The 26,493-nt window shown below is 39.0% G+C and overlaps 1 protein-coding gene across 2 annotated transcripts in view; it reads right to left on the bottom strand.

Moving 5' to 3' along the window:
• Nucleotides 1-4,879: 4,879 nt before the first annotated feature.
• The window catches only part of RNASEH2B (ribonuclease H2 subunit B), a 43,444-nt gene continuing 21,830 nt past the window's right edge, over nucleotides 4,880-26,493 (bottom strand). Inside the window, exons 6-11 of one of the 2 annotated variants that reach the window (XM_032190188.1) lie at nucleotides 22,287-22,351; nucleotides 21,017-21,122; nucleotides 17,980-18,058; nucleotides 17,273-17,315; nucleotides 12,511-12,591; nucleotides 9,836-10,539 (exon numbers count right to left, since the gene is read on the bottom strand). In XM_032190188.1, the coding sequence (XP_032046079.1) occupies nucleotides 10,432-10,539; nucleotides 12,511-12,591; nucleotides 17,273-17,315; nucleotides 17,980-18,058; nucleotides 21,017-21,122; nucleotides 22,287-22,351 (482 nt within the window). In that variant the 3' untranslated portion in view covers nucleotides 9,836-10,431. Of the gene's footprint in view, nucleotides 6,490-9,835; nucleotides 10,540-12,510; nucleotides 12,592-17,272; nucleotides 17,316-17,979; nucleotides 18,059-21,016; nucleotides 21,123-22,286; nucleotides 22,352-26,493 lie in introns of those variants that run through there. The other variant, XM_032190196.1, reaches the window with a different exon arrangement.

Raw genomic sequence — 26,493 nt, 5'->3', positions numbered from 1 at the left:
AGCCAGATGCAGCATCCAGATATGATCTAGCATATATTGATCACAGTGGGATGACCACTTTCCTAGATGTACTGGGGGGCTTCTTCCTTCCCAGGTGCAGGATTTGGCATTGTCATTGTTGACTTTCACAAGGTTCCTGTTGGCCCCTTCTATCTGTCTCAGTCCCTCTGAATGGCAGCCCTGTCCTTGAGTATATTGATTGGTTTCCCTCTTGGTGTCATCTACACATTTGATGAGAGCACATTCTTCCACCTTCTCCAGGTAGCTGGTAAAGCTGTTAAACAGGAGAAGTCCCAGGATAGCCCTGCAATACCTCACATCATAGGTGTCCAGGTAGGGCTTGATCAGTAACCATGACCTTCCAAGCCTGGCTGTCCAACCAAGCTTCTACTCATGTGGTTGACCACCCATCCAGACCATAACGTCCCAAGCTGGGTACAAGAAAACTGTGAGAAACTATACCAAAAACCTCGCTAAAATCAGTGCAAATAATGGCCAATGCTCTTCCCTTAACCACACATCCATCCTTAACCACACATCCATCCTTAACCACACATCCATCCTTTTTTTTTTTTTTTTTTTTTTTTTTTTGTCCTTTTGCCTTCCTTTATTACTTCTGAAGTCTTTCTTTTACCCCAAACCCTGCCATCTTTCTATTTTTTTTTTCCTTAACTCTTTTACACTGCTACCTCACTGTGTCGTCTTTGTCCCCTCCCTCCCGTTCTTCCTAGTTCGGCTCTCCTCACCAAGCTGGTCAGACTGTTGGAAGAGATCTCTCCTTAGCAGCCCTCAGCCCTCACAGCAGGTCCCATGGTCCAAACTGCTGGTTCCTGTTGACACCAGGTGTGTAACCAGGTGTTGGCCTACCTGCACCTCCCCAGGCCTTTCCCCTTGTCTCATGGAGACCAGGTACTGTGAGCACAATGGCTGTGCCAACCTATAAACATAAAGATGTTAACCCACGCTGTTCATTTAACCTCCGAAGCCCAGGACAGAATTTAGCTACACAACTCCCCTTCTGTTTGATAGGATTTGTGTCATTAAACTTTGGCAGAGTCAAAAATACAGACAATGAGGGGACACATGGACATGGACATCTGAGAATGTCACTGCTTGCAGGTGCTCTGCACATCCTCTGGGACAGATATCTCTCAGGGGTCTTCAAAGCCAAGTAGGACACTGTAAAAATAATCGGTCTGATCCTTGTAAGTGCTATTGGCAAACTCATTTCTGTGCTGGTTTTCCTTAAAAAGGTTCAGAAACATTTTCTTCTTGCCGTGGAGTAGCATGTCCATCCTAATGAGTTGCCTTCTACCTAGTGGTTTTCACATACCATTGGCACAGATAAAGAAGTGTATTCACTGCTCAACTCCCAGACAAAATGAGAGGTTGGAAAGGTGTTGAACCATGGCTGTCTTTGCTTTCCTGTGCTGTCCAGGCACTCTCTCTCTCCCCCCTCTGCCCTTCCTACCTCTGTTCCTTTACTTGCCATCATGAGCCCTTTCTCCCCACTTTGTTTCCTGCAGAAATACTCTGATCCCTGTAGGACTGCCTTTGGCTTGCACTGCTGGTCACTAAGCAGTAGACCTGAAGGGGAAATCTCAGTCTCTTTGAGCCACATGGATGAACACAGGGACAACTTGGCCTGAAAACAAAAACCACAGCAGGCAATCCTCCTTGCACGCCTCCTCTCTGCCAGTGCTACCATCTCCAACCAACCTGCTGGAGAAAAAGGACACAGCACACTCAGAGCAGCTCTGGGGCAGCACATCCATTACCCATTTCCCCACCACATTCAGGCTTATTTTCTCATTTCGGTCGCACTCCAGGTCTGCCACTGCTCTGTCTACTTAGAGCAGGAGCAGAGCACGTGTCATATCTGTTCTGGGTGTGGAGGACACGCAAAAATTAAAGTCCTGTTCTGCCTGGGAGGAATGTGCATGGGAAATCTCTCCTTGTCGACCCCACAGATTGCCCTGTAAACCTGTGAGTTATCTTGGGAGCAATCATCTTGCTACATCCCTACTAACATTTTTTATTATTTTTTTTTTGCTGGGTTTATGTTCTACCCATACTCCAGGAAGGCCAGAAGTTCAATTTGTGCTTACTAAAGGCAAAGCCATACCCAAGCAGCACGAAGACTGTAGGGGCTTTTCTTTGTGGGAACAAATGGCAGTATTAAATCCTACTCAGAGCTTCTATTCCTTAGAGCCCAGCCTAAACCAACACCTCATGACCTGGATGCAGAGAAAAAACTTCTGTCCATCAAGATTTGGGAGCCCAGGTCAGGGCACAGCTACTCTTGTCTGTCTTGCGTGGAGTTATGAACCAAGTGGTAATCTCACCTTGCTTTTCCCAAAATCGGTGTCTCCACGTAGTTACATCCTCCAGAGAGGGATTCTTCCTTGCGGTAGGCATATGGGAGTTGAAAAAAAGTTCAGGTTGAGTTCACTGGATTCAGCTTTAAATATATTTTTATTTAAACGTAATCCTGTGAGCTAGCAACTGTCACAGCTCACCGTGATGAGGCAGGGAGACGTAATTCACAGTTTATAGATTGAAGGCCGAGGGACAGAGAGCTGAAGGGTATGCTTGGATATACTCTTTCAGCTGAGCCTTAACAGCTTAAACAGTTACGACCCTTTGGCTGTTGGGTGCTGTTTTAATTCACACTGAAAGGCTGAGCGTGCCTCACACAATAAGTCACGGAGGGGTGGGGGGCAGTTAACAGCTGAGAAAAAAATAACTGGAAATTAAGGGGCTAAAACTCCTTAATATCAGTCACGAGAGTACATCTGGAAAAGGGGGTCCGGATCAACTTGCCTACCTTGGCTGCCTGCGAGCTGAGCTGATAGCTTAGTCCACTTTCTCAGTGCTTCCTTGTGGACAGATGGGAATGTTTTGGGTATCGGGGAGCGGATTCCAAAATGGTGACAAACAAATTTTGCCCTTACAACCACAGCAGAGTGGATTGTGGGGCAGGAAGGAGGTAAAAGGGTACAATTTCAACAACCGTTTAGGTGGGCTGTAAGAGAAAACCAGATGGTAACCTCTGGAGAAAATATGTAGGGTGGAGAGGGGAGGTTTCCCCTCCCAACAGAACAGGTTAAAAACTATGCTTATTGGAGATTTATAAAATGACGAGAGAGAAACAATACTTTATGTAAAACCAAATGGATTTTCAAAGCCTGGCCTATCCTGTCCAGCCTGAAGGCTCAGTTCAATTCCTCAAACACAGGATTGCCTCCAATTCTTGAAGACGCTGCAGTGACATTGAAGACAGCCACCTATAAATTTTGTGTGCGAGCCCACATAGCCGTATAGACTCATCTTATCATACATTAGAAAAAGCCACAGTTTCAGCAGATAATTCTTTCTGGAATACAAAAAATCACCTTTTCAGGATGCTGTCCATTAATAACAACCAGGCTGCGCAGAGTACTAACTTCCAGGTTGTAAAAATGAGGTGGAAAGGATCATTAATGGCTTACTTCGAAGAAGGTTCAGCTGTCACTAGCTACCAACCTCAGTAACCATTCTGCTCGGTTTCTCTGACATAGGACCAACTAGAAAGATCAAGAGATCTATCAGCTATTTGTTTTTTACTCCTACTAAATCAAAAAACACATTTTTAGGAAAAAAACAGGGCCATTTGCAATGTGACAGACACTGAGACAGAAGTTGTGCACACAGAGGCAACAAGATGGCTAGGCTTAGGCACTTGAGCTATGACAGCTCTTCAGTCTTTGCACTGCTTTGTGAGTTGGTTTTATTGGACTTAGCACCGTAAATGCTACTTCGCATTTAAATAGAAGCTGCCTTAGTGCTTCGTTCTTAGCACCGGTTGTTTCTACAGAAATTGTTTCTACAGTTGTTTCTACAGAAAAGTACTGGTGAGTGATGGGCTTATGAGATGGTATAAACCCTATTACTATTACTCTTCTTATTTTGCTCTTATTAGTACCAATAAACCTACTTGACTGCCAAAAACAAAACCAAACCCAAAACAAAAACAAAAAACAAAAAACAAAACCCCCTCTACCTTTGCTTTCCCCTTGTTCTCTGGATTTCACAAATATAATGGCAATAAGACTCCTACCAGCCCTGCAGCCTCGTGTTGGAGCACAGCATCATGGTGATACCAGAACAATGTTTTGGAAAAGGGATGGCTTTTTCTTTGTGTCTGATTAACTACCTTCTACAAAATAAAAACACCACCAAACCAACCAACCAACCAACCCACCCAACCTCCCCACCTTTCAACCGCCCCAAAAAGTAAAGGCTATCCATGTAGATCAGTGACAGAGCACCTATATACTATGTATGTGATGGCACAGAATGTGAAATATGTTAAAAATGACATAAATATCACATCATTCTCTTCACCTCTTCTCTCCTTATCCCCCCATCCCTCAGAGGCTTTACACCACAGTCATTAAAATCAAAAGTATGGCCAAAGTATGTGGGCCAGCAACTGTATGCACACACCAATGGGTTTTCACTAGAGCACCTGTACAGTAAGCTCCTCAACAATTAGCATCACTGAATCTCTCTTAATGAACCTTTAAATTTGTGTCTATCTCAGGAGTCATTTTTTTCCTTCAACTCAAAATTAGTGACTAGCTTGCAGAGGCTAGTGGAATTAGTAGTCTGATGGCACTGCATTTCTCTTTGTATTTCTCTCTGAGATTAACGAAGTAACGATCAACAAATTATTCCAAAGGTATTTATTTTTTTCTTGCACATGAAGTAAAAATAAAATCTCAAATAAAAAAAATAACAACAGTTTACTGAAATATACAATCTTACATGTATTTATACATCAAGTATTTTTTGAATATAAGAAGCTAGAAAAATAGAAATCTCATTTTGAACCCATATAATATTCTTGCAGTATTGCTTAGAAAATTATGTTAAAATAAACATCTTTTTTCCTTGAAAAGGCACAGTGCACTTTACTTAATTAGACAAGTGAAAAGGAAACAAAGAATTCAGTGCAAATTTATAAAATAAGTATTTGGATTATATCTCCTATCATACACGATTTCTAAATGGTTAACCGTTTGGATCTTTCATATTCCAAAACAGAGTTGATTTAAATTGAAAAGAAAGTTGAACATGCCATTGCCTCTTCCTCTTGGAATTTCATTTTCAGAAATGTCCTAATAAACACTTCTGGAAGTTCTTGTTTGACTTGAAGTTAGGCACAATGTATGGAAGCAAAGCATCTTTTAATTTCTCACCTGGAATGCTTCAAGTATATTTAAATTTTACGGAACATTTTGTCCATTTGAGGTATCTGTGAATCGTCTTCATAGTTAAAATTTACAAAAGTACACATTTATTATGTTCAAAATCCTGTGAATTACCACTTTAAAAATTCTGTAACAAAAAGTTACATGCTAAAGTCTGGTAGTTTGCTAAACCATTATTTAAGTTAAAAACATCAGTCTGTGAAGCTGACAGACCAGTTAAGAATCTCATTAGCATCCATTTCCTCCATGTTTTATATGAACTTTGACATTTTTATTGAAGTTTACTTTACTTCAAGAGTCAGACTACTCACAAGCCAGAGCTAGGTGACATCTTCTGGATAATAGGTCAGGCTTGGTCAAACCCAGTCAAATCAAACTTGGTGAAATGGTTCTTACAAAAAAAATTGATATGTTCTAAAAAAAAGTTAACTTTTTTTTTTTTTTTTCATTTTAGATGATTCTAAGTCTGAACAAATGGACTTTTAGTCCAAAAAAGTATCTGGATAGAATTTGAAAAAGAAAGGAGAAAATTGTATGAAACCTTTTGCTACGCAGCTTCTAAAGCTTGAAATTATAGCCAATAAAATCATATGCTTGGTTAAAAAACAGACCAACGACTACAAAAAGGGAAATTAATACAAAATCAAGTAATTATTTAAGATTTGCTCGAGGATGCTGTTGGTCTGACCTTGCAAAATACTTAGGCAGGTGCTTAATTTTAAGCATGTGAGTCACTGTGCCAAGAGAGATTTTTACGGCAAACACTAATGCACAAATATTAGCTAGACCGGCTCTTCCACTTCAAGATAAGCATGGACGTAAGTGCTTTGCTGGATATGGATCAGGATGCTCAGCACCTAACAGGACTTTAGGCGCTGGTCCAGCAAAGCACTTACCCACACGAACAACACTGCTGACTTTAAGAACACTGCTCATGTGCTTAACATTAGGCATGCTCGTAAGTGCTTTCCTGGAAGGGCCCGATAGACCAATAGTGTATAAGCTATAAAATTTGAAGCACTGTATGTTTAACACACCGCATATTTAACAATGTTAATCTGCTGAGATTTGCTTTTTCTTGGAACAGGGCATGTCTAACTTCAAGCATTTATTTTCAGAAAGTGCGTAAAAAAAGCCTTTAAAAGCTGCTTCGAGATTATGGCAAGTTAAAATAATATTAGCGAGTCTCCTTATGCTCCTTTCACTTCTTCTTTGGATGTCTTTGTGCAGGCATCTAAAAAGAAAAGAAAACCCTAGGCGTAAGCATTAATCTATTCAAATAAGCACCCATGCTTTTAGTTTCCCTCTACAAACCATAAAGTCAGACACAACTGAACACGTGAAAGCAAGCATCACTGAACGCTTCTAAATTTCTGATCGGAAGGCAAATTCTGCCAACTGTGCCACCTTTTCCAATGAAAAAAAAAATAAATCAGATCACCAATTGTCACTTCTACAAATAGAACTAACTTTACTATGTAAGACTGAAAATGATGTGCAAGTCCAACCCTGACATATCCTGAAGTCAGTGCTGGTATTTCCGTATGAAGTTTTCCGTGCTCAGTGATGTCAATCCGTTTGCAATGTGAAGTCTTAAAAGAGTTGGACTCTAAGAGCTGCTTAATCCGAAAACAACAACTATAAAAGCATCACAACTCATCAGTTATTTACACGAGCATGTAAAGACAGCATGCTAATCCTGAAAAAGAAATAAAGTAAGACCATATTTCTGTAACGGCGCTGGCATATTGTCTCATACTAAGCTAACCAAGCAAGAAATAGCAAAGCAGCACTTCATAATGACCTAGCGCTACTGCTGGCTAGTCATAGTAACTATATTTAAATCCTCGTTGTGGTAGGAAATATTGTTTTATGTATTTGGCACCACATGTTCTTCATAACGTCTTACAGCTACATGTTAAGGAAGTTTCAAAGTTACTAAATGTATTTCATTCTTTCCTAAAGGGAAAAAAAGAGTTTTTGTTGTCACGTGAAAGCTGTAATGGCTCTTGGAAATGACTCGTGCTCTTTTGTCATGCACAAATTTCTGCTCAACCAAAGACACAGTTGCTAATAAAATTATTGTTGTTGTAAGTTACGGCGTAGCTGACAGCCGAGGCTGAGATGTGACATGCTACAACACAACGCATCCATGCACAGAGGAAGAACCCCGACTAGTCCTTATGCGCAGCGACGGATGTGAAAGTCATGGCTAGAGAAAGAAAAAAAAATTGGTACCCCAAATCAGAAGCCATGACAAACCCTCCCATCTGTATCAGGATTGTCCTTCTGCCCTAAATTCTGACCAAATAGGGTTTTTGTTTGTTTGTTTGTTTGTTTTCTTCGAAGAAACGTTCTCAAACCGTTCAGTCAATGAAAAGATGAAATTCCAAAATTTATTTCACAAAACCTTTGTACTATTAAAACCCCCAAACCTGAAAGTAGCACATTAAAACATTCAGAATAAGAGATTCAAACATGCATCTGTCCCACCTCACAGCTCCTCTTTCTACTGTAACTCTCTCCCACTCTTGGTTTTCCACTGAAACGTCCATCCTATGCTTGCTTGCTTGCTTTCCCAACACCTTCCAGTGCTTGGAATTGTCTTTCTGTTAATAGATACACAATTCCTTTAATCTCATTTACCACAACACTCCCTAAGACATTGCTTATTGCACAAAACTTCTCCATTGACATGACAGTAAGTGCCTGTTTGCTCTTTTTTCATTTTATTACATTACATTATCCCACAGTTCAGTATTTTTCAAAAGGATTCTTCTACTGATATGAACTTGGAAGGCATCTTTGATTGTCATAGAATTTCCGGGTCTAGCTTGAATGCTTTTCAAAATCTAACCCTTCTAGTTTACAACTGCAATTCCTCTGTCTGGGCTCACTAGATGCTAATTCTTCCCACCTCATAGGAAGAACCTATTAGATAAAGCAAGAACCTATTGGATAAGCCAGTAAATGCTACTACAGCACTGGTCTTCACTTATAGCCCAGACAAGTAAGGTAGGAAAAAAAGCAAGATGGCAATCCCAAAGGCAGCGCACATCAAACTTGTCATGACGCCTTCTATTACTTTTTAATCTTGTCTCAGAATTAATATCAGAACAGGAAACTCGATTGACAGGACTGCTGAAATTCTGCTCAGGAGAGCTGAACTGCAAGGCAGTGTGGCGTAGCAGGAATTTCTCTATGGCCCTACATGGCAATTCCCATTTTTTTGTGTGTCCCCTATCTTTCTCTATCCCTTATATTGTTTTAGAAAGTTTACAATCACTAATGGAATTTTATTAATGCACCAAATGACATGGGAGAATGATTCTTACTGAAAAATCAACAAAGTGTCTGCATCTGAATCACATATTCAAACACTAATACTATGGACTGACTTCCAAAGATAAGGAAGAATAAGGAAGACACTACTGATTCCTCAGAATGTCTGAAAATCATTTTTCCCAAGGAACATAATTTTGGGTCTAGATAAACCACTTCAGACAAATGTTTTTAAAACTGGAAGCATTGACTTTGTACTTGTTCTCACCTCAGTCCAGTTTCATTGGGAAGGCACCCACATTTGTTAAATAAGTACTTCTGTAATCAGAGATAATTCCATAGATTTCCACGTATTTTCCTTTATCTGGAATTCTAACTGTACTGACTTCTCTATTTACAAACATAACTTTGAAAAAACACTGCTTTGAAAGGCATACGGACCCCCCAAAACTGCGATTGCAAAAAAAACATACAAGGCACAGCATGGTTTTTCATTCATTTCTGTTTGGAAAAAATGCCACGGAGCTCTTTAACCTAACAGACACCACTGCAGTTCCAAGGATTTAAAGAAAAAGCAAGTCAGCTTGAAGTGGAACAATGGCCTAGTTACCAAAAATGAGTCAACTCCCAGTTTCACTGAAAGTCCCCAGTATTGAGGGATACAAGGGGGGTTCTCCACTGAGCTTAAGTAGCAAAGAATGATGTATTTTAAGATTCCCTTTCTAAAACATTGTAGCTCATCCAGAGTAATGGCTCAGTGCAAGAACTCCTGGAGGAAGTCAGACGTTAGTATTGTGCAGGACTGGCTGGGTCTATACGATTGATCCCAGTAACTCAATTCTGTGATCAGGGAAACTGCAATATAGCAGATAGCTGTTTACCTCTGAATATATGAGAATACTCTCTAATAGGGAAAGAACACACCCAAGAGTGAGTTGTATGTTTAAGCAATAGACAAACTTTGTGCGTGTCTTCATAATGCTAAGCCTTACCTAAGACACTCAGACTTAAGCTTTTGAATTAACATCCAGCTCCACGTAGGCTTTTTTTAGCCCCCCACTTTTGTCTTTAAATAAATCTGTCACTAATTATTTTGGTAAGGACATACTGGCCTTGGAACTGAACATAAAATAATTCTATATTGCTATGTGTTAAGAGATTTATCATTTAAGCCTGAAATGATGTTGTAATTCTTCAAGGATTAATATTTATACACAGGAAAATACCAAAAGCCCACAAGAAATATCCTGAAGCCTGACCCAACTCTTGAAACATACAACAAACACCACAAGCACAAATTTGTTACATAAAGTACTTTATTGCATCACATGGATGTTGACATTTATTGCAATTTGTTTCTAGCATCTTCAAAACAACCAAAATCTGAATATAGACACAATATCTTTTTGCCTCAATAAATTGCAGCGCTTATCTCAGCACTTAAGATTTGGGTCCACATAAAAATCTGATGATGCCATCCTATTCTGGTGTCATATTGAGTAAAAACCTCCAGAGAGTCTCAAAAAATAATGCTCCTAATGAACAAAAAACCTCTCCTTTAAAACTTATCACAGGAGAGGGCATGTCTCCAGCCCACAATGGAGTGCAATGGAGAAAACTCTGCCGTGTTCTTGACTGAGCTTGCTCTAGAAGGCAAGGCAGTACATACAGCTGTGCTGTATGCTACGTGCTAATTCCAGGCTGGAATTTCTCCGTGGTACTACCTTGCCCCACTGAGACAACTCTGTCCCACACTAGCTTGCAGATCTCTCCATCACACTACACCGTGAACGTGAACATGCCCTGCATATATACGTAACAAAAAAACTCCAAGAGACATTTTTAGCTTAATGTAAAAATAAACATCGTATAAAACTTTTCCAAGAACGAGTCTTTATTTTGATGCTTTAGGTTTGGAGCTAAAGAAAGAAGAAATGGATTTCATTCCACTCTTATCAACTTTGGCCAGAGCCTTCTGAGCTGCAGTCATCTTGCTGTTTGCCTGTAAATGAAATACGAGGTAGAACAAGTTAAAAAGCATTTTTTGTAGGAGGGAAGTATAAGCTACAAATTTCTAAATACAGAAGTCAAACAAGAAGCTGAATCGCTTTTTTAGTATACAGCAGGAAAGATAATTTTATGCAGGCTTTAAATTGTAGGGGAAAAACCTTACAAAACAAATTTGAGATTATTCAATCAGAAAAATACTTGTCATAAATTGCTTAACCTCAGACAAAGACAGAGAATCAATTACAAAGACAAGGAGGTGAAACATCTTTGCCTTCTGCAGAATGAGATGTCCCAACTCAAACGTTTACTTTGGGATAATCCCTGAGTGTACATTAAGAGGAATAATGCATGCAATATAACAGATGCATACTGTACCCTCCGACTCAATCTCATGATTATGTTGTCAGCAGGCTGAATTACAGCCTTGCATTACAGATGATGAATAATTCACACTGATTTATTATCAAAGTCTCTATGTGCAGTGAAATAAAGGGAAAAGAGATGGAAGAGCTAAGAATGAAGAAGGTGACCAACATTTGCAAAGCACTTTGAGGCCACTGGGACAACTTCCCAGACTTTTACACCTAAAACACATTTTATGAGCCACGTTTTATAGAGCTGACCTCTTTTCTTTCTTACATTTTAAAATGTTATGTTTTAAATCTCTAGCTGATTTACCTATTAAGAAAACTTTGCGTTGACCTTTCTTTATGATATTTCTCAGTCTACAGGACTTCACCATTACACTACTTGGGATCAGCTAGAAGGTTGCGGACAGGATGGAGATATGCAACTGCAGTATGACTGTCTGTGTTACTGTACAAACAAAAACACTGCCAAAGTTATTAAAAAAAAAAAAAAAAAAAAAAAAAAAAAAGAGTACTATACTGTACGGAGTCCAAGAGCTATCTTTTCTTTCCCAGATTCTCTCATCAATGTGCTTCGTTATTTTAGAAGTAAATCATATTTAGCATTAAAAGGAATTCTCTCTCCTCGGTCTGTTTCTATTTTTATGCTCAGTTCAAAACCTATGTGTACATAATAGAGAGAGGGGAAAACATGCAGATTTTACACTATTTATTACCTCCACTTAGGGGGCAATCCCCTAAGTTCAAAACAAGTGTGTGTCCCAGATACGAACAATTCTGGGGGGTGCTAGGGAAAGAAGGAATCTATCTGTCACCAGCTGCTTCTCTTTGCAAAAGGATAAAGAGTAGTCAGCATTAGTCTGAAGGTCAAAGACCAGAACAGAGGGCCTTTTTAGTTCCCAATGGACTGCAGAAAGATTCATTTTCTTTCAATGCTCAGAGAAACAACCCAGTGCAAGCCTCACAAGCTTGGCACACACAGACAATCTATTTTTCACATCTCTGCTGCTCTCCTAGGAACGGTACAGTGGCAAGCACCACTGGACTCAGATTTGAATTGGCCTCCAAACTTGTGTTGGAGCTGGCAGTCAGCAAGCTCAGTGTTGATTTAACTGTATTAAATTGACATAAATAAGTGCACAAGCAATATGTCTAAGTAAAAATACAGCCTGTCTCAGCAGCCCTTGGAATTTAAGTGCATGTTGCCATCATTGTTTCTTTTTCAGATAACCAAAAGTTATCAGGTTGCTATCACTCAGGCGTAGGATTTCTCATCTGAAGTTCTCAAAGAGCTTTGCAAACATTATCTGAGAATCTTAATGTGTCAAAGTCTGCAAGGTTCACTGGCGTGTTCACCAATAAAATACAGTCAAACAGTAACAGTTTAGAAGAGTTCAGAACAGGACATGAAGACCATAAAAATCAAATTAAACCTGAAAGTTCAAGATGATACAACTGCAGAGATCTGCCATTTGGCTTTTTTTTTTTTCCCCCTCTTCTTGTGTGTTTTGGAGGAGAGTAAAAGGGACTCTGTGCTAATGTTAAGTTTTAATCTATGCTTTAACAAAACATGCATGAGTACAAGGCTGGCTTACCTTTTTGTTTTTCAGATTGCTGCTGTTAAACTTAGTATAGTCTTCTTCTGCTTCCACAGGGACATCTGATAATTTCCTTTTCTGAAATGTTAGAGTGATGAAGTTTCTCTGTCAACCACTTTTACGTGTACACACATGGAAGTTTAAAGCTCTGGCTTTATAAAGTAACCATAGCACCAAAACAGGACTGGCAATGAACAGAGGAATCTGCAGTAACAGTGGAAAGGTTTCTTTTTGTAATTGTCTTCTTTACACATGATTATATACCATCCCTAAAGTATTCAGAAGAGATCATTCAATGCCGTAGGAAGCATTTTCTTCTCCCTAGCCTTTCTGAAGAACGACTTTACAGGAATCACTTTAATCCAGTTTTTAATTTCCATGATTGTGTCTGTGGTGTCGGAGTCTAAATATTTAGAGAACCTTTATGGAGCAGCTGTTGGAAGTTAATTGTCTAGCAGCCAGGGAACCCAGACACTGGTCCCCACAGACTCATGGAACTGTGAAGTACCAGCAACTCCAGCATTACTGCTATCTGCCAGCACGAGTGGATCGTCATCAGGTCTGTTATCTGTTCGTGCACAACCTCTAGAAGTGATTAGTTTCTACAGTTTGGCCACAATGAAACACTGACATAGCTCTGCTGGCTGCTTCAGCACTTGAATCCAACAGTACATTGAGAAGCTTGACTGTGCTTGTGCTGGGTGCTTTCTAAACTCAGAAATAATGGGAGTTAAGAGTCCTCAGCACTTCACATGATCAGGCTGTAAGAATGAATATTTCTTTCCATAAACTGTGAGCATGTGTTTAGTTTAAAGGTGAAAACTTTCTGGTGTGCTTCCAAAAGGGAAAAAAAGTATATGGTATTTTACAACACTGTATTTTTATTATTATTATATATCTGATATTACTACCCTGTCCTTAATATCCTGTGAAATCTAAGCTGTGGCCTTCCCAGGTCTTGTGCCAAAGAGAGTGATTTTGCAAGCAACTTGGATGGTACCGTACCATTTTAAGATCCTGTTTTATTCATTTTGTTTATGGTGCTTGTGATCTCCCTCCCTCCCCCCTCCCTTCTGGCACAGAAGCCAGGTCTGCAGCTTAGATTTCTCAGCTCTTAGAACCAGATCCAACAGCAGCCTTCTCTTCTGATTTCAATGGGATCTGGATCAGTCTCTCTGGGAGGCTGTTTACTGAGCTGTGATTACATTTTCAAATGACAATGTAACAAATAATGACTATTCTCCTCTTTTTGGAATCTGATAAACAAGTTTTTAAAACTTACAATAAAATGTTTGCATTTCAGCAAAGCATTTGCTGTTCAGTTGTAGCAGAGCCTACATATCCTTTGTAAGCTGCTATCGTCTGCCCATGGCCAGACTCGCCTATGCTGACAAACTGGACAGTATAATGATTACAACACAAGATCAACGGCTTACAATTAATACAGATAACATATTTTTGATTTAATCATTAAACCACGATGTCCAGACTGCACCCAGTCTACTTGATATTACAAGAGAGAATCTGTCATAGCTTTTCTGTCAAGCATTGACGTTTCTAAATCTCTCCCCCCCTCAGAATTTAACACAATTTCCAAACATGTAATTACTTTGCTATACGAGGAAATATATGTTAGACCCTTATTTGCAAAAATCATATACTTTGTCTGTCAATATACCTTGTCCTCATAAAGAGAAACCTCAATGCAAAGCAAGTAAGAAATTACAAAGTCAGTAAGTATGGTCTAAAGGAGACTCCAAAATTTAGTGTATGAGTCTGCCTTGCTCCTCTGAGGGTGTGAGATAAAGGAGAGATTTAAGCACCCAAGCTGCAAAGACTTAAACTCAGACACATCATGCACACCTTGGTCAGTGCTCTGAAAATTAATGGTATACTCAGTAAGATTTCACTGCCCAGCAACTGAACGGTTCTAAGCCTCGTTTCCTCTGTAATCCAACTGCTGAAATAAAACTATTTTTAAAAATAGAGCCTCGGAACTATCCCAATAGTATAAAAGCTATTCATACAGAATATGTAATGTACATCACATGTAGTTTAATATAGTTGTTGTAACATGCTTATACAGCTAATGAATATCAGTTGGCTCCTGATGTGTGTTTAATATTTCTTACAATACATAAAGATAATTCTTAACAGAATCAAAGGGCCAAGTAACTGTGCAGCCAGAACAACTGTCCAACCACATGGAAATAACTTATATCCATGGATATACATTGGAGAACAAATGCTATTAATAACAGTAGGGCCCAATTATTCCTGCATGTGCTAGCTGACATACGGCTTAACAAAACAGTCGCTGAACCGGCCAGAAATGAGGTTATTTTAGACTGTGTTTCGGTAAGTAGCAGGGACTTTGCAGGAAAGGTCATTGTAGTAAGTAACCTAGTTTCAGTAGACACACGGTGCCTCAGTTTAAATTAAATGAAAAGGAAAATCAGAAGTGAGGCTCTTGATCCCACAGGGGCAAACTTTGCAAACTGTTTGCCTTCTTTTCAAAAGCCAAAGCAAAGGGCTTGACGCGTGAGGGGAAGACTCTTGGAATGCAAAAGAAAAAGATGAAATACATAATTTTGGATCTCTTACCTTAACAAAGTGAAGAATTTTGAAGGAAAGAGCTTCTCAAACTAAACTAGATGAATACTCCCCCCCCTACACACTCACACAGATGCACACATTTTCCATCCCCCTCAAGTAAAAAGATAGTAGTAGTAAGCAAAAATCTAAAATGAACAGAGCAAAAAAAGCATAAAGAAAAGATATTTGTTTTAGGCGTCAGGTAATACAGGGATAAAGGGAGAGCTGCCAAAAAGTCAAGCTGAGTTAGACCTTGGAAAGGAAATTAAAACAAATAGTAGAAGGTTGTTTAGCCACAGAAGCAAAAATGGAATCTAAAAAGCAAGGCTGCTACAAATGAATAGATATTAAAGCTAATCTAGGTCTAGCCCTAAAATTGAATAAATCCTTTGCCTCAATAAATTGTTTTCAGTGAAGATGAAGAGGTTAAATTCAGGGTTAAATTTAGATGAAGAGAAAAGAAATCACTCTGTTCAAAATAGAAGTAAAACCCAATATGCTGACACTGTTGGGAGACTGCCTCAGAAAATCGCAAGTCCAGGAGCAAAACCTGGCAACCATTCTACTAGATAGGGACCACATTGCCACAGAGTAGCAAAACAACCATCTATTTGTGAGGAGGAAGAAAAAGTTAGAGTAGGCTTCAGCAGAATGGAAGCTGTTGGTGTGTGAAAGAAGGAAGAATAATTAAAGACACGGAGTAAATGAGAACTAAATGTAGGCAATACCTACTGACTTCTTTTTTTCCACAAAGATAATACAGTTTCTGGTGACAGAAAATGTAAGGGATTGGCAGAGGATTTGACATGGTGCCACTTAAGCAACGGAAATGAAAGATGAAGATTGCGTAAGAATTTTAAGGTATGTAAGAAACTGTGTGAAAGGGAAACAAAGGCAAGCACTGCAGAAAGGGATGTCATAGAGATGGCGTAGGGATGGATGAATATTACAAGTGGAGTGCCATGAACAATACCTATTCAAAATGTTCGTTAATTGTTAATTAAAGATAACAGCATGCTAACGTTCACTGAATGTAGACCACTGAGTAGCATTATGAATACCTAAAGAGCTAGTAACACTGTGAAGGAAAAGCAGAAGAGCCTTCAAGACTGGAAACATTATAAACAGATGAAATGTACAGAAGTGTAAGGTCGTGTATACAGCAACAACCTGCATGAATTTCAGTGCAGTGTAGAAAAAAAAGACCTGTGTGTCTTAACTGTTCACTGCATGACTATCAGCTACTTCACCCAGTAAGAGAGGCAAATGGGATTCTAAGATATAATGAGATAAAGTACTTCTAGTTAAGACCAGAAGGGATTAATGCCATCATATTGTATTGGTAAAGATGTTACCATGAAAAACTATATCTGATCCTGGTCACCTGTTTTCAGACAATTGAGTTCATCTTGGAACAGGTGCAAAGAAATGTTCCCACAATGATAACAGAATGGAGAACCCATCTTCCACAAGAAAGTTTGGCTTCACAAAATGAAAACAGAAGGATATATATTTTCCCTTTACACGCTGAGAGAACTTATGTTAGGGAGGGAAAAGAGCCATTTCAATTAAAACAAACAATGATAATGTTAGCACAAAACCACAAGGGAATAAATTGGCCACGAATAAATTCAAGGTGGAATTTACAGGAAGGTTTCTGAGCATCAGAGGAATGAGGTTATACAACAGTCTTCCAAGAGAAGTAATGGAAACAAAAAATCCTAATGAGACTTACAGTGGAGAATGGTCAGTGTAGGAGAGATTATCCAACATGGTTGTCTGGGAATCCATGACCCAGGAGGTCCCTTTCAGGGTCCTCATAAATTACATATGAAAGAAAACCTATGAGGTCATAGCGTCCCATCAACCTCAATAAAACTAAATGAGCAAAACACAAAGGAGAAGACTGCTGACCAAAAACATAAAATAAGTCTCTTTCCCTCCCCTTTTTTAAACAACAAAACCAACCAAAATATTGCTTAACATAAAATATAAAAGTACCTGGTAATGTTCTCGTGTTATTTCAGACTGTGTTTTTACAAGGCCAATTTACTCATTGTATTGCACCCAGTGCTTGGCCTAGCTCAGTTTTAATAACAATTCAGAGAAACTAGCTTACAACATACTATATCTTTTAATATCGTTCTCCTTAATGCTCTCCTACCTTCAGTGGTGGCTCTGGTGAAGGGCTTGTAAGTTCTGGGAGACTGCAGAACAAAAAACTTTATGTTATAAATTTAGACAGCTGAATGGCCCAAATTTTAATTCCTTTCCCACAAAGGTTGCTTTGTGTATCAGCACATGGCATATGTTTGCGAAAAAAGTGGCTCATAGATCTTGTCTGTATTTCTGACTCAGATAACTGAAAAAGAGCCAGGCACCATGAAGAAACATGGGCTCTTAAAAAAAAATATCTTAGATTGGGCAGTCCTAACAGGAGAAACCCACATTACTTTTGAAAATTTTGGCTATATTAGTAAGACGATTTTACAAAGCACATAACACCTCTGCAATCAAACTCATAAGACATGGGACTTCTGAGGTGTACACTGAGCACTTCTGTAGGCCACAACAACAGAACACAATGAACAGAACTGAACGGAGGGGAAAGTACAGGGTGCCAGTGATGCCCCAAATAACCTCTGCTGCTGGACAAGAGCACCAGCATGAGGACGCTCTCACCTTACAGATTTAAGTATAAACTAGCATGTGTTACATATGTGAAATCAAACCCCACACTACTGAGTGAATGGGGAAAATTGTATTATTCACTGTAATTTTGATGACCAAACACCAGTATTCAATAGAAATGACCAAAAGGATATTAATGCATGCCACATAAAACTAGCAGCTAGCTGGAACAATACTTACCCTAAGTATTTTGACAGCTCCTTACTCAGATCTTCAGGAATATATTCTGATATCAACCCGTGGGCATACCGTACATAGTCTCCAGGAACAGGGCAGGGAATGAAAAGGAGAAGAAAAAGAACATTCACATTATAAAGCCATGCTGTCTTAGCCATGTTGTATGCACTACCATAAATCATAAGGTTGAACTAATAGTAAGAGACTTCTAATGGATACACTGTGATGGTTCTCTGTGTTGAGTAGTTTATGTTACATGACACTTGTAGGTTTATTTAAAAAGTAAAGACTTACTACACTCACTTTGTCAGCACATGTTATTAATATCTGCTCTATGTACTTTACAAAAGCTGTTCACTTTCTGAGAATACTAGATATCATGTATTTTTCCGAATAAATTAAATTTTAAAAACCTGCAAAAGTAAAAAGCTGACTCAACAGAACATGCAATCATTAATTTTAAAGCATCTGGATCTTACAATTATTTGGCAAGCGCTTCAGTACTAAAGTACATTTTCTGGCTTCAACTGAAAACAATTAGATGAGACAATGAGTCTATTTCAAAGTCTTGTACTTAATTTCAGTACTTTACGGAAAATGCCAAGGCCTATCTAAACATCACTGGCAAGACAGGATAATTATCTGTGGAAATATGAACTACTAGAAGCTGTTTTCAGTACAGGGCACTCCTGCTATAAATGTTTTTTCTGAGAGACGGGAAAAAAAAGTGACCCTTTTATAACATGAAGTCCTAAACCAGATCTTTTCCGGTCACGTTCTACACTCACACTTACTGATCACGGGCTGGAACTTTCAGACTTGCTGTTGTTGGGGCTGCTAGGGAGTAACTTTAGCCATGCACAGGAAGTATTTGCCAGACACACATTAAGCTAAAATCTCACCTCCAAATTCCATCTACAATAGGCCAGCTCTATCTTTTTGTATGACTACACACTAAGAGAGTTAAGAGGTACATGGTAAACTGGCCTCAGGGTAGTGAAGAGCTTTTTTTTTTTCTGCAACAGAGTTTCCTCCTTTTTTTGAATATCTAAAAAGCCCAACGCAAATTGGCACCGAAGCAGAAAGCATTAACCAACTGACACCGGCATATGCATTTTGATCGGACTAGCAGCAAACTCACAGTATCTCCTGTCTGCACTTCTCTTCCCTCCACTGCCTCAATTCATCAAGTCTTTGTCACTCCCTAAGCACATTTTAGGGTCAGGAGAGAAGAAGAGAAGAATAAATAATTTAAATCCAAGACAACTTCACCTTTGCACTTAATATGACCAATTTATTTCTTAAGAAAAATATTTCCATCATTTCACTCTTTGCATTATGACACTGAACGGTGAGGCCAAATCAACTGCTATTATAACCCAAATACAAAATCAATTTTCTTTGCATTTCTGCCCTGAAGGAATCTTCACTGATTTCCTTTACCAATTTTAAAATACCACTGTTTGCCTCACCTTAGCCTTGCTTTGTCATTAACCTCCTGTCAGACACCAGGAATAGTTGTACACCTCCCTTCTTTGTCTTCCTAGTGAAATATTCAGGTTTCATATGTTGAATCTTCCCTCCTTTCCCATTTGCACCCATTATATCCTCCCAAGTTTTTGCCCTACAACATCTGTAAAAGCTAACTACAATACCCATCTATTTATGAGGTACTGGTATTTCATAATACCGTTATGCAAGAAGAAATTCTCTACCAAAATAAATTGCACTGTCATGGCAGTGAAAGGATCAGACAAGAAAATTAGGCTTATTAAAAATGAGTGTTGAGTAAGGTCCATTTGACTTCCTGTCATTCACCTTGCTGTATACAGCGGGACTGCCTCCGAAACCTACCTATTTTTAAACCCTGATATTCCCTACTCAAATGCTGCTCTTTTAAATCTATACATCTAAAAAGAGAAATATATGCATGTTTTTGTAAGTAAGCAGGAAGGTGGAAAAAGCACTACAGATTAGCTATTTGATTACTCATTTCAGAGAAAGTATTTAGGCATAGTCAAGACTGTCACTGTCAGGACAGGACAATTTTCCGTTTCTTTAAAGAAGTAGGGGTAGGGAAAAAGGGTAAAAAGCTACTGTAAAGTTAAAGTAACTTACAAATTTTGCAGCTTTGTCTCCCTTTAAAAACCATATATTACAATCCCTGTTCTATAAAACTGTCGAGCTGCCTCTTAAATCTCATTTATGTTGTTTCCTTTGATATCATTACTTGGTAACTCATTTTCCACTTCGTCAGCAAGTTGCTTTGTTTTCCTTATTTTTCAATGGCATGCAGACTTCTGAATGTCTTAGTAATCAGAAACAATTTGCCTTTGTTCATTTTGTTCTGAACCTTTCTTAATTTCCATTAGTGTTCATTTTCAGGTTTCTCTACACAACTTCATATCCCAATGACATTCAGGATGCTGCCCTCCCCAGCAAAAAGGTGACTAGTAGCAAGCAGGATCACTCCAGACTTTTTGGTATCAGCACTGTCACTTTCAGAGAGATTTAATATGCACACGCTGCTGAAGTTTTTGCCCTGAGTAAGTGTACACATCTGTTCTGTCCATTTGTCACATAAAGCAACGTTTTTAGTCTATGACTGTGCCTTTCTACCATCCTTTCTCTTCTAAGAGACTTCTATCAACAGCATTTGCATACTAATAAAAAAAATAGACTTTTCTAACACAGAGACTTTTATTGTGTGGATACTCATACATATTATGTATGGTCTCAGTTCAGTAAAGCACTTCAGCATATATTTCACTGAGAAAACATCTCTGTAAACTAAGAAGAAGCCAAAAGAACCCCAGTTGTGATCTAATGTCAAGGACCCCCCGACGAAGATATCAAAGAACTCAAGATACTTCAAGAGACACAGCCACAACATGTATGGATTTTTCTGTGCAAGGAATACATTTACTGCAGAGACCACTTTCAGTCCATTTTAGATGCTAATCATGTATTTTATCTGCAGGTATGTGGTTTCACAAAAACTGAATTCATTACAGTGCTTAACAATGGTTAGTTTTCTTACCTTCTTCAGCATCTGTGATCTGTTTACCGCTGATAAATGTAGGTGCCTGTACCCTTTCACCTACAGATATATTGTTGCTTTTAAGTGCTTTCACTGTTTGATTGACCTATAGGAAACCACAGAAAGAAATGTCTATATCAGTGTTGTTATGCACATGTTAATGCAGTGACAAAGCTCTTGTAATTTTGTTTCAAGCATATAAAACACTCAAGTTATGGACTGTGGTGAAATTTAATATACATTTGTAATGACTAGCATATGAGCTCAAAAACGCAACAAAGCTAGCTCGTTTTTGAACGTGTTGCCTTGGCAACACAGCACCACTTTCATGGCACCCTAAGATGCGATGAGCTTTTCAGATGTAACAGCCACCCTTATCCAGGTGAGAAATACACCTGCTGGAAGAACAGAGAATGCCTCAACCCAGTTGGATTGCAAAGGCAGCCCCGACGGAAATCAAAGATTAAGACCATTACAGGGCACTGTGATACTGTACCTAACGCAGAGATCACTGGCAAAGAAATTTTCAACACAAACAGACGCCTGCTCAAACATTCAGGCATTCATTGGAAAGGAGATAACCCCCAGCTTCATCGGTGCAGAAAGCAGACCGGATTTTCTGCTCGTAGCATCATAGTAGAGGCACGTCTACGTGTAAAATTAGATACACCTTCTTTATACCAAAACACAGACAACACTGAACTCGGTCATATAAGTTATTTCTTTTCAGCATACTGTACTGACTTCTTGAAGAGTGTGGTGGGATTAGGATAGCAGCAACCATATCAGGACCATTATGAAAGACTCTGCCAAGACTTCATGAGGGATCACATTTACAGCACAAACCCAAGCTGGACTATCTGTCCAGCTTTAGGGCACGGCAGAATTTAAAAGCTGCAAGGAGAAACACTTTAACCCTTCCTCTAGCCCATTGGCAAAGCAGATAAGGCAAGAAATAAGCCTCTCAGTTCGTGCAAAGCCGACAGAGCACAGCAATAAACTCAACTTCAGCTTCTTCTCCTGCCTCCTCACTTCAAATCCCTTTCACACCAGCCCCATCAAAATGAGAAATGTAGCAAACCTGCCATTTCCCTAATGCCTCACCCCACTCCTGCATGCAGCAACTGCAGTTTGCTGTCTATCCTTCTTGCACAGGACATGTACTTTAACTGAGGGATGCCACATGGCTCAAGTACAGATATGGACAAGTTAATCTGCATTTTCCATTTAAACATAAAGCAATTTAGAAAGCAAAATAGAAACGTGATACCTTTTTCTTTAACCACTTCAACGTCTTCTCTTGGCTGTACTTGTGAAATTTCTGACTGCCAATCTCTGAGATAAACCAAGAAAGGGGAAGAAAGTCATGACTGGTTTAGATTGCATTTTCAATACACTTAAAATCTTCAGAGTTGTAGACAGCGCACGGAAGTTAATTTGCAGCTTGCACATGTTTGATATCAGGGCAAAAAGTTTCAAAAATATTGGAAACATGGAAAAATAAACAGACTGAGCTGATATGCACAAGTTTGAACAACCTAACAATCTTTAATTAGGCCCTAATCCAGCAAAGCACATATTTTATTTATATATGTGTAATCTTGGGCTGCCTGAATTCAGTAAGGCTCTTCTCAAACCCTTGTAATTTGCCAAACCGTCACTACCCTGTGTCACCAGACTGGTCATTTTAACCACACCGTTTGCAGCATAAAAGATTGTTCGCATGACTGCAAAAAACCACACAAGCACGCACAACAGAGTATCTTAAATCTTTGGCTTATGAATTCCAGCACCTTGTAGGGGGCCAGGAGAGTTGGGTAGGGAAGACAAACCATTTGCCCTTTCAATAATCTCTCTTCCTATCATTTCTCCACTCCCATTTCACAGGGTGACTATTGCAGAAGTTTTCTTCTATCCCCCTTTTACGTACTTTAACAGAGTGTCAAAGGAAAATAAAGAACTAAAATAATTAAACACACTCCTAGTGGGAGGAAGTACATGATTCATTTATGATTTATTGAGCAACATAAATTAACTCGATGATATAAGAATTTCAAAAAGTGTTTCCCCTGTGATAACTGGGGTACCACAAACATATGTGAGTCAGGATGCTGAGGCAGAGGAGAGAGAAAATTGCAAAAGCTCATGGAAATTTCAGGATAAAAATTATTGAGCTTTAATTCACAGTGCTCCGTTTTAGAAACGGAACAAAATACCTAGGAAGATTACACAGGAGATTTCAGAGCCCACTGTGTTTGAATCTATTTCTTCAACAGGTATTTCAATAGCTTTTAATCTCCTGTATACCGTTCCCATAAATACATACATCTGTTTCATGTCATTTACTGACCCAGTATCATATTCCAACACTAGGTTCATGGAGTTTCCTTCTCCCCTTGCAAACAACAACATTATTTATGATTGTTTCAGCATTTCCTTCTTTGGGGTTTATCTTGGCTCTTCCAAATTGCATACAAATATCTAACTGTTATGTGCTCTTTGTGTATGCATGGTAGGGGGTACGGAGAGGTCGGGGAAAGCTGTTTACAAGATAAAGTTTAAATCTATCTCAGCACAACAGCTGTAGAAGAGTAAAATGCAAAAAATTCTTCAGAGCAAAAAGGAAAAAAAAAATGCTGATATATACTTTGCTTCGTGAAGTTGACGAGTTGCAGGTAAAATTGCAGCTGTGACAGTACTGGCTGCAGCCTTCAGGACTTTGAAGTTTCTAAATGGCTCTGAAAGAGAATCAGCAGAAATTGGGGGAGACTGTCTGTATGCTTGAACCTGCTTCTCAAAGAGCTAACATGGTTTGGGCCAAGCACAGTGAGTACAATTCACGGATTCCTCTCTTATCTGAGAAAGTTCGAGGAAGGGACATCCTCCTGCCACCATCCCCCAGCCCATGCTGAAAAGTAATTCTAGTCCAGATTCCCAGGCAGACTCCCCCACAACAGCACGATTCAGAGTGACTCAGTTAGAGAAAGGAAACGTAGAACTGTGAAGCCATTTTCATTAAAACATGTGAAAAATAATTACGTTGAACCCTTCAGAGATCACTTTGTTTGAAAACATTTTGTGTGCTTGACAGCTTTGACTATTAAACTCTAGAAACTGACAATATTTGAGACCTCTGAAGAATTAAAGTGAGTTATGAAAGTCACAAACTGCTGACAAAAGGATTCAATATTGGAACGTGGATTTAACATGTGATGCACATTTGATATTGGTGAGAGTTAGCGACTATGTTTGATAATATGAGTATATATTGGAAAGCCTTTTGTTCCCTAATGTGTCTGGTGCCTATAAAACTGGTCTGAGACATCTGGAAAGATTGGGTTTGAGAAATACAGATGGAATATAAGTGGTTCTACAATTAAATAATATGTTCAGCGATCGGGTAATCGCTATGTAGACTTGGAAGTTTCCCTGATGTATTGTTGAGCAAACTGCCTAAAGCACATTTTAACATCCATTTTCTCAGTGTTTTCCATAACTCAGAAACTCATATGGCCCCTTTTTTCCTACCTTCTGGGAATACAAGCTTGGCAATATTACTTAGTTATTCTAATCAGGTAAGTTTTCTTGGCTCTTCATGTTAATCACATCAGACAAGATCACAGTGCAGTTTTTGCCTTGCAAAATGAAACAAAGAGTAACACTCTAGAATTGGAGTTCATAACCCTTTCCTAATCCTCCTCTATTGTACTCTTTATCCAATCTTTGAATTCATTAGCAAACAACCTGCCTCACCCAGATTCAGCAAGCTGTAACACACCCTTTCCCCAACTACTAAAGCAGGTAAATGGGAATTTAATCCAGCAAAATGAATTTTCAGTGCCCTTCAACACTGAGGCCAGGGAAAGTGGACTTTCTGCTAATTCACTAAGTGTAAACTGTGAGTGCTCTAGGGTAAGAATTTGTTATACAGATGTTAAAAGTCTTAAGATTAAATTAAGAGTGAAATAATTATGTTGTCAGGTTCTGCCAAACGGATCAGAGTTGCAGAAGACCGAACACAACAGATACTTCTTGCCCTAAAGCCCTGCTCCTTAAATGAGAAAGGCTATGTAGTAGACAAGTCTTAGAGCTAGAAAAGAGTACATTAGTCATAATATTGGTATTTTTTACAGGCAATAAAAGAGATGTGAATATGAAACACGTAGAAGGGGAATGAACAGAACGGTGACCTGTGCATGACAGGCAGGCAAGCACTGATGTGTCTGTTGCATAACTGTAGGTTTGGTGTTCTAAAAATTGAAAGAAATCCTAAGAGCAAGGCCTAATGTTGTTACTTTCAACACAACCCAAACATGAACAAGAAAAGCAGCAGCAGGTACATGTCCAAGATTATCACACACAGCCAGAGTGTGCAAGCACACACAACGTTAATGTCAACAGCAATCCTTGTCCATTACGTTTCAAAACAAACAAACAGAAAAAAAAAAAAAACAAACAGAAAATGAAAGTAACTGCTTTAGCAGTTAATATCATTTGCTGACAAAATGTCCTAAACTGATTGGTGTACATAATACATTATGAAAAGCATCAATACAAAAAAACAAAACCAAGCAGAAAAAGAATTTTCATTACTATCTACTGATACAACTTATCAAACAATGCTCTGGTGGACAACAACTGCAAATATGATTTCAGTCTAACCTCTGTATCTATTCTAAGATATAAGATCTTGTCTATGGCAAATCTATATACTTAGTTGTTATTTTGCTGTTAAAAAGGAAACACTTATACTGCCCAGAGGCAGCACTGCTGTTTGGAGGAAGTGCCTCTTCAGAAAAATAACGCTGGCTTTGCCCTATATTCCTTTGCAAAGTTCTTAGTTCGATGGTCAAAAGGATCTGGCAGGATTTTTCACCTTTTGAGGCAGCAGGGCAGAAGTTTAGTATCCCTTCTCTCACCCCTCGCTCCTTTGCCAGTATTGGACAAGTTGTAGAGGACACTAATTGCCTAGAAGTTTAATCTTAGTTTTTACTGGAAGCATTTATCACTCCATGGGAAAGCAAAAGCAGTTTTGTAGTTCAGATAACTCTGTCTTAAAGAAGCCTTCTTGAAAGTCAGAACTCGCCCTAAGAAAAGGGTTGCCTGCTCCCACTGATCCTGAATGTAACTCAATGCTTTCCAAAGGTTCTTTTGGAAATCCAGGACAGCACACAACTCCAACTACCCCAGTCCCAGCAAAATGTAACAATTGTCTCACTGCCCAGATTTCCTGCGGTCTTGTTAAAGTGATCATTTTCAACGGAAACATGTCCCACCCTGAAGTTCAAACTGATCCTTTTGGGGAAGTAACTGCTCTGTATTAATGCACATGTACCATATCATACAGGAAATATTTGAGCTTGTACATCAAAACCCTTCAGGAAAAGCTCACAGTCCCCTATCTTGATGCTCTATGCAGCCTAAAAGAGGTCTGGCACTTTACTCAGCAGCACTTTTCTTCTTCTATCACCCTTCCT

This window comes from Aythya fuligula, chromosome 1 (genome assembly GCF_009819795.1).
Source record: "Aythya fuligula isolate bAytFul2 chromosome 1, bAytFul2.pri, whole genome shotgun sequence".
In the NCBI taxonomy this organism is placed as follows: Eukaryota; Metazoa; Chordata; class Aves; order Anseriformes; family Anatidae; genus Aythya; species Aythya fuligula.
The sequence above is the reverse complement of the archived record's forward strand: the minus strand, read 5'-3'. Positions and strand labels throughout refer to the sequence as shown.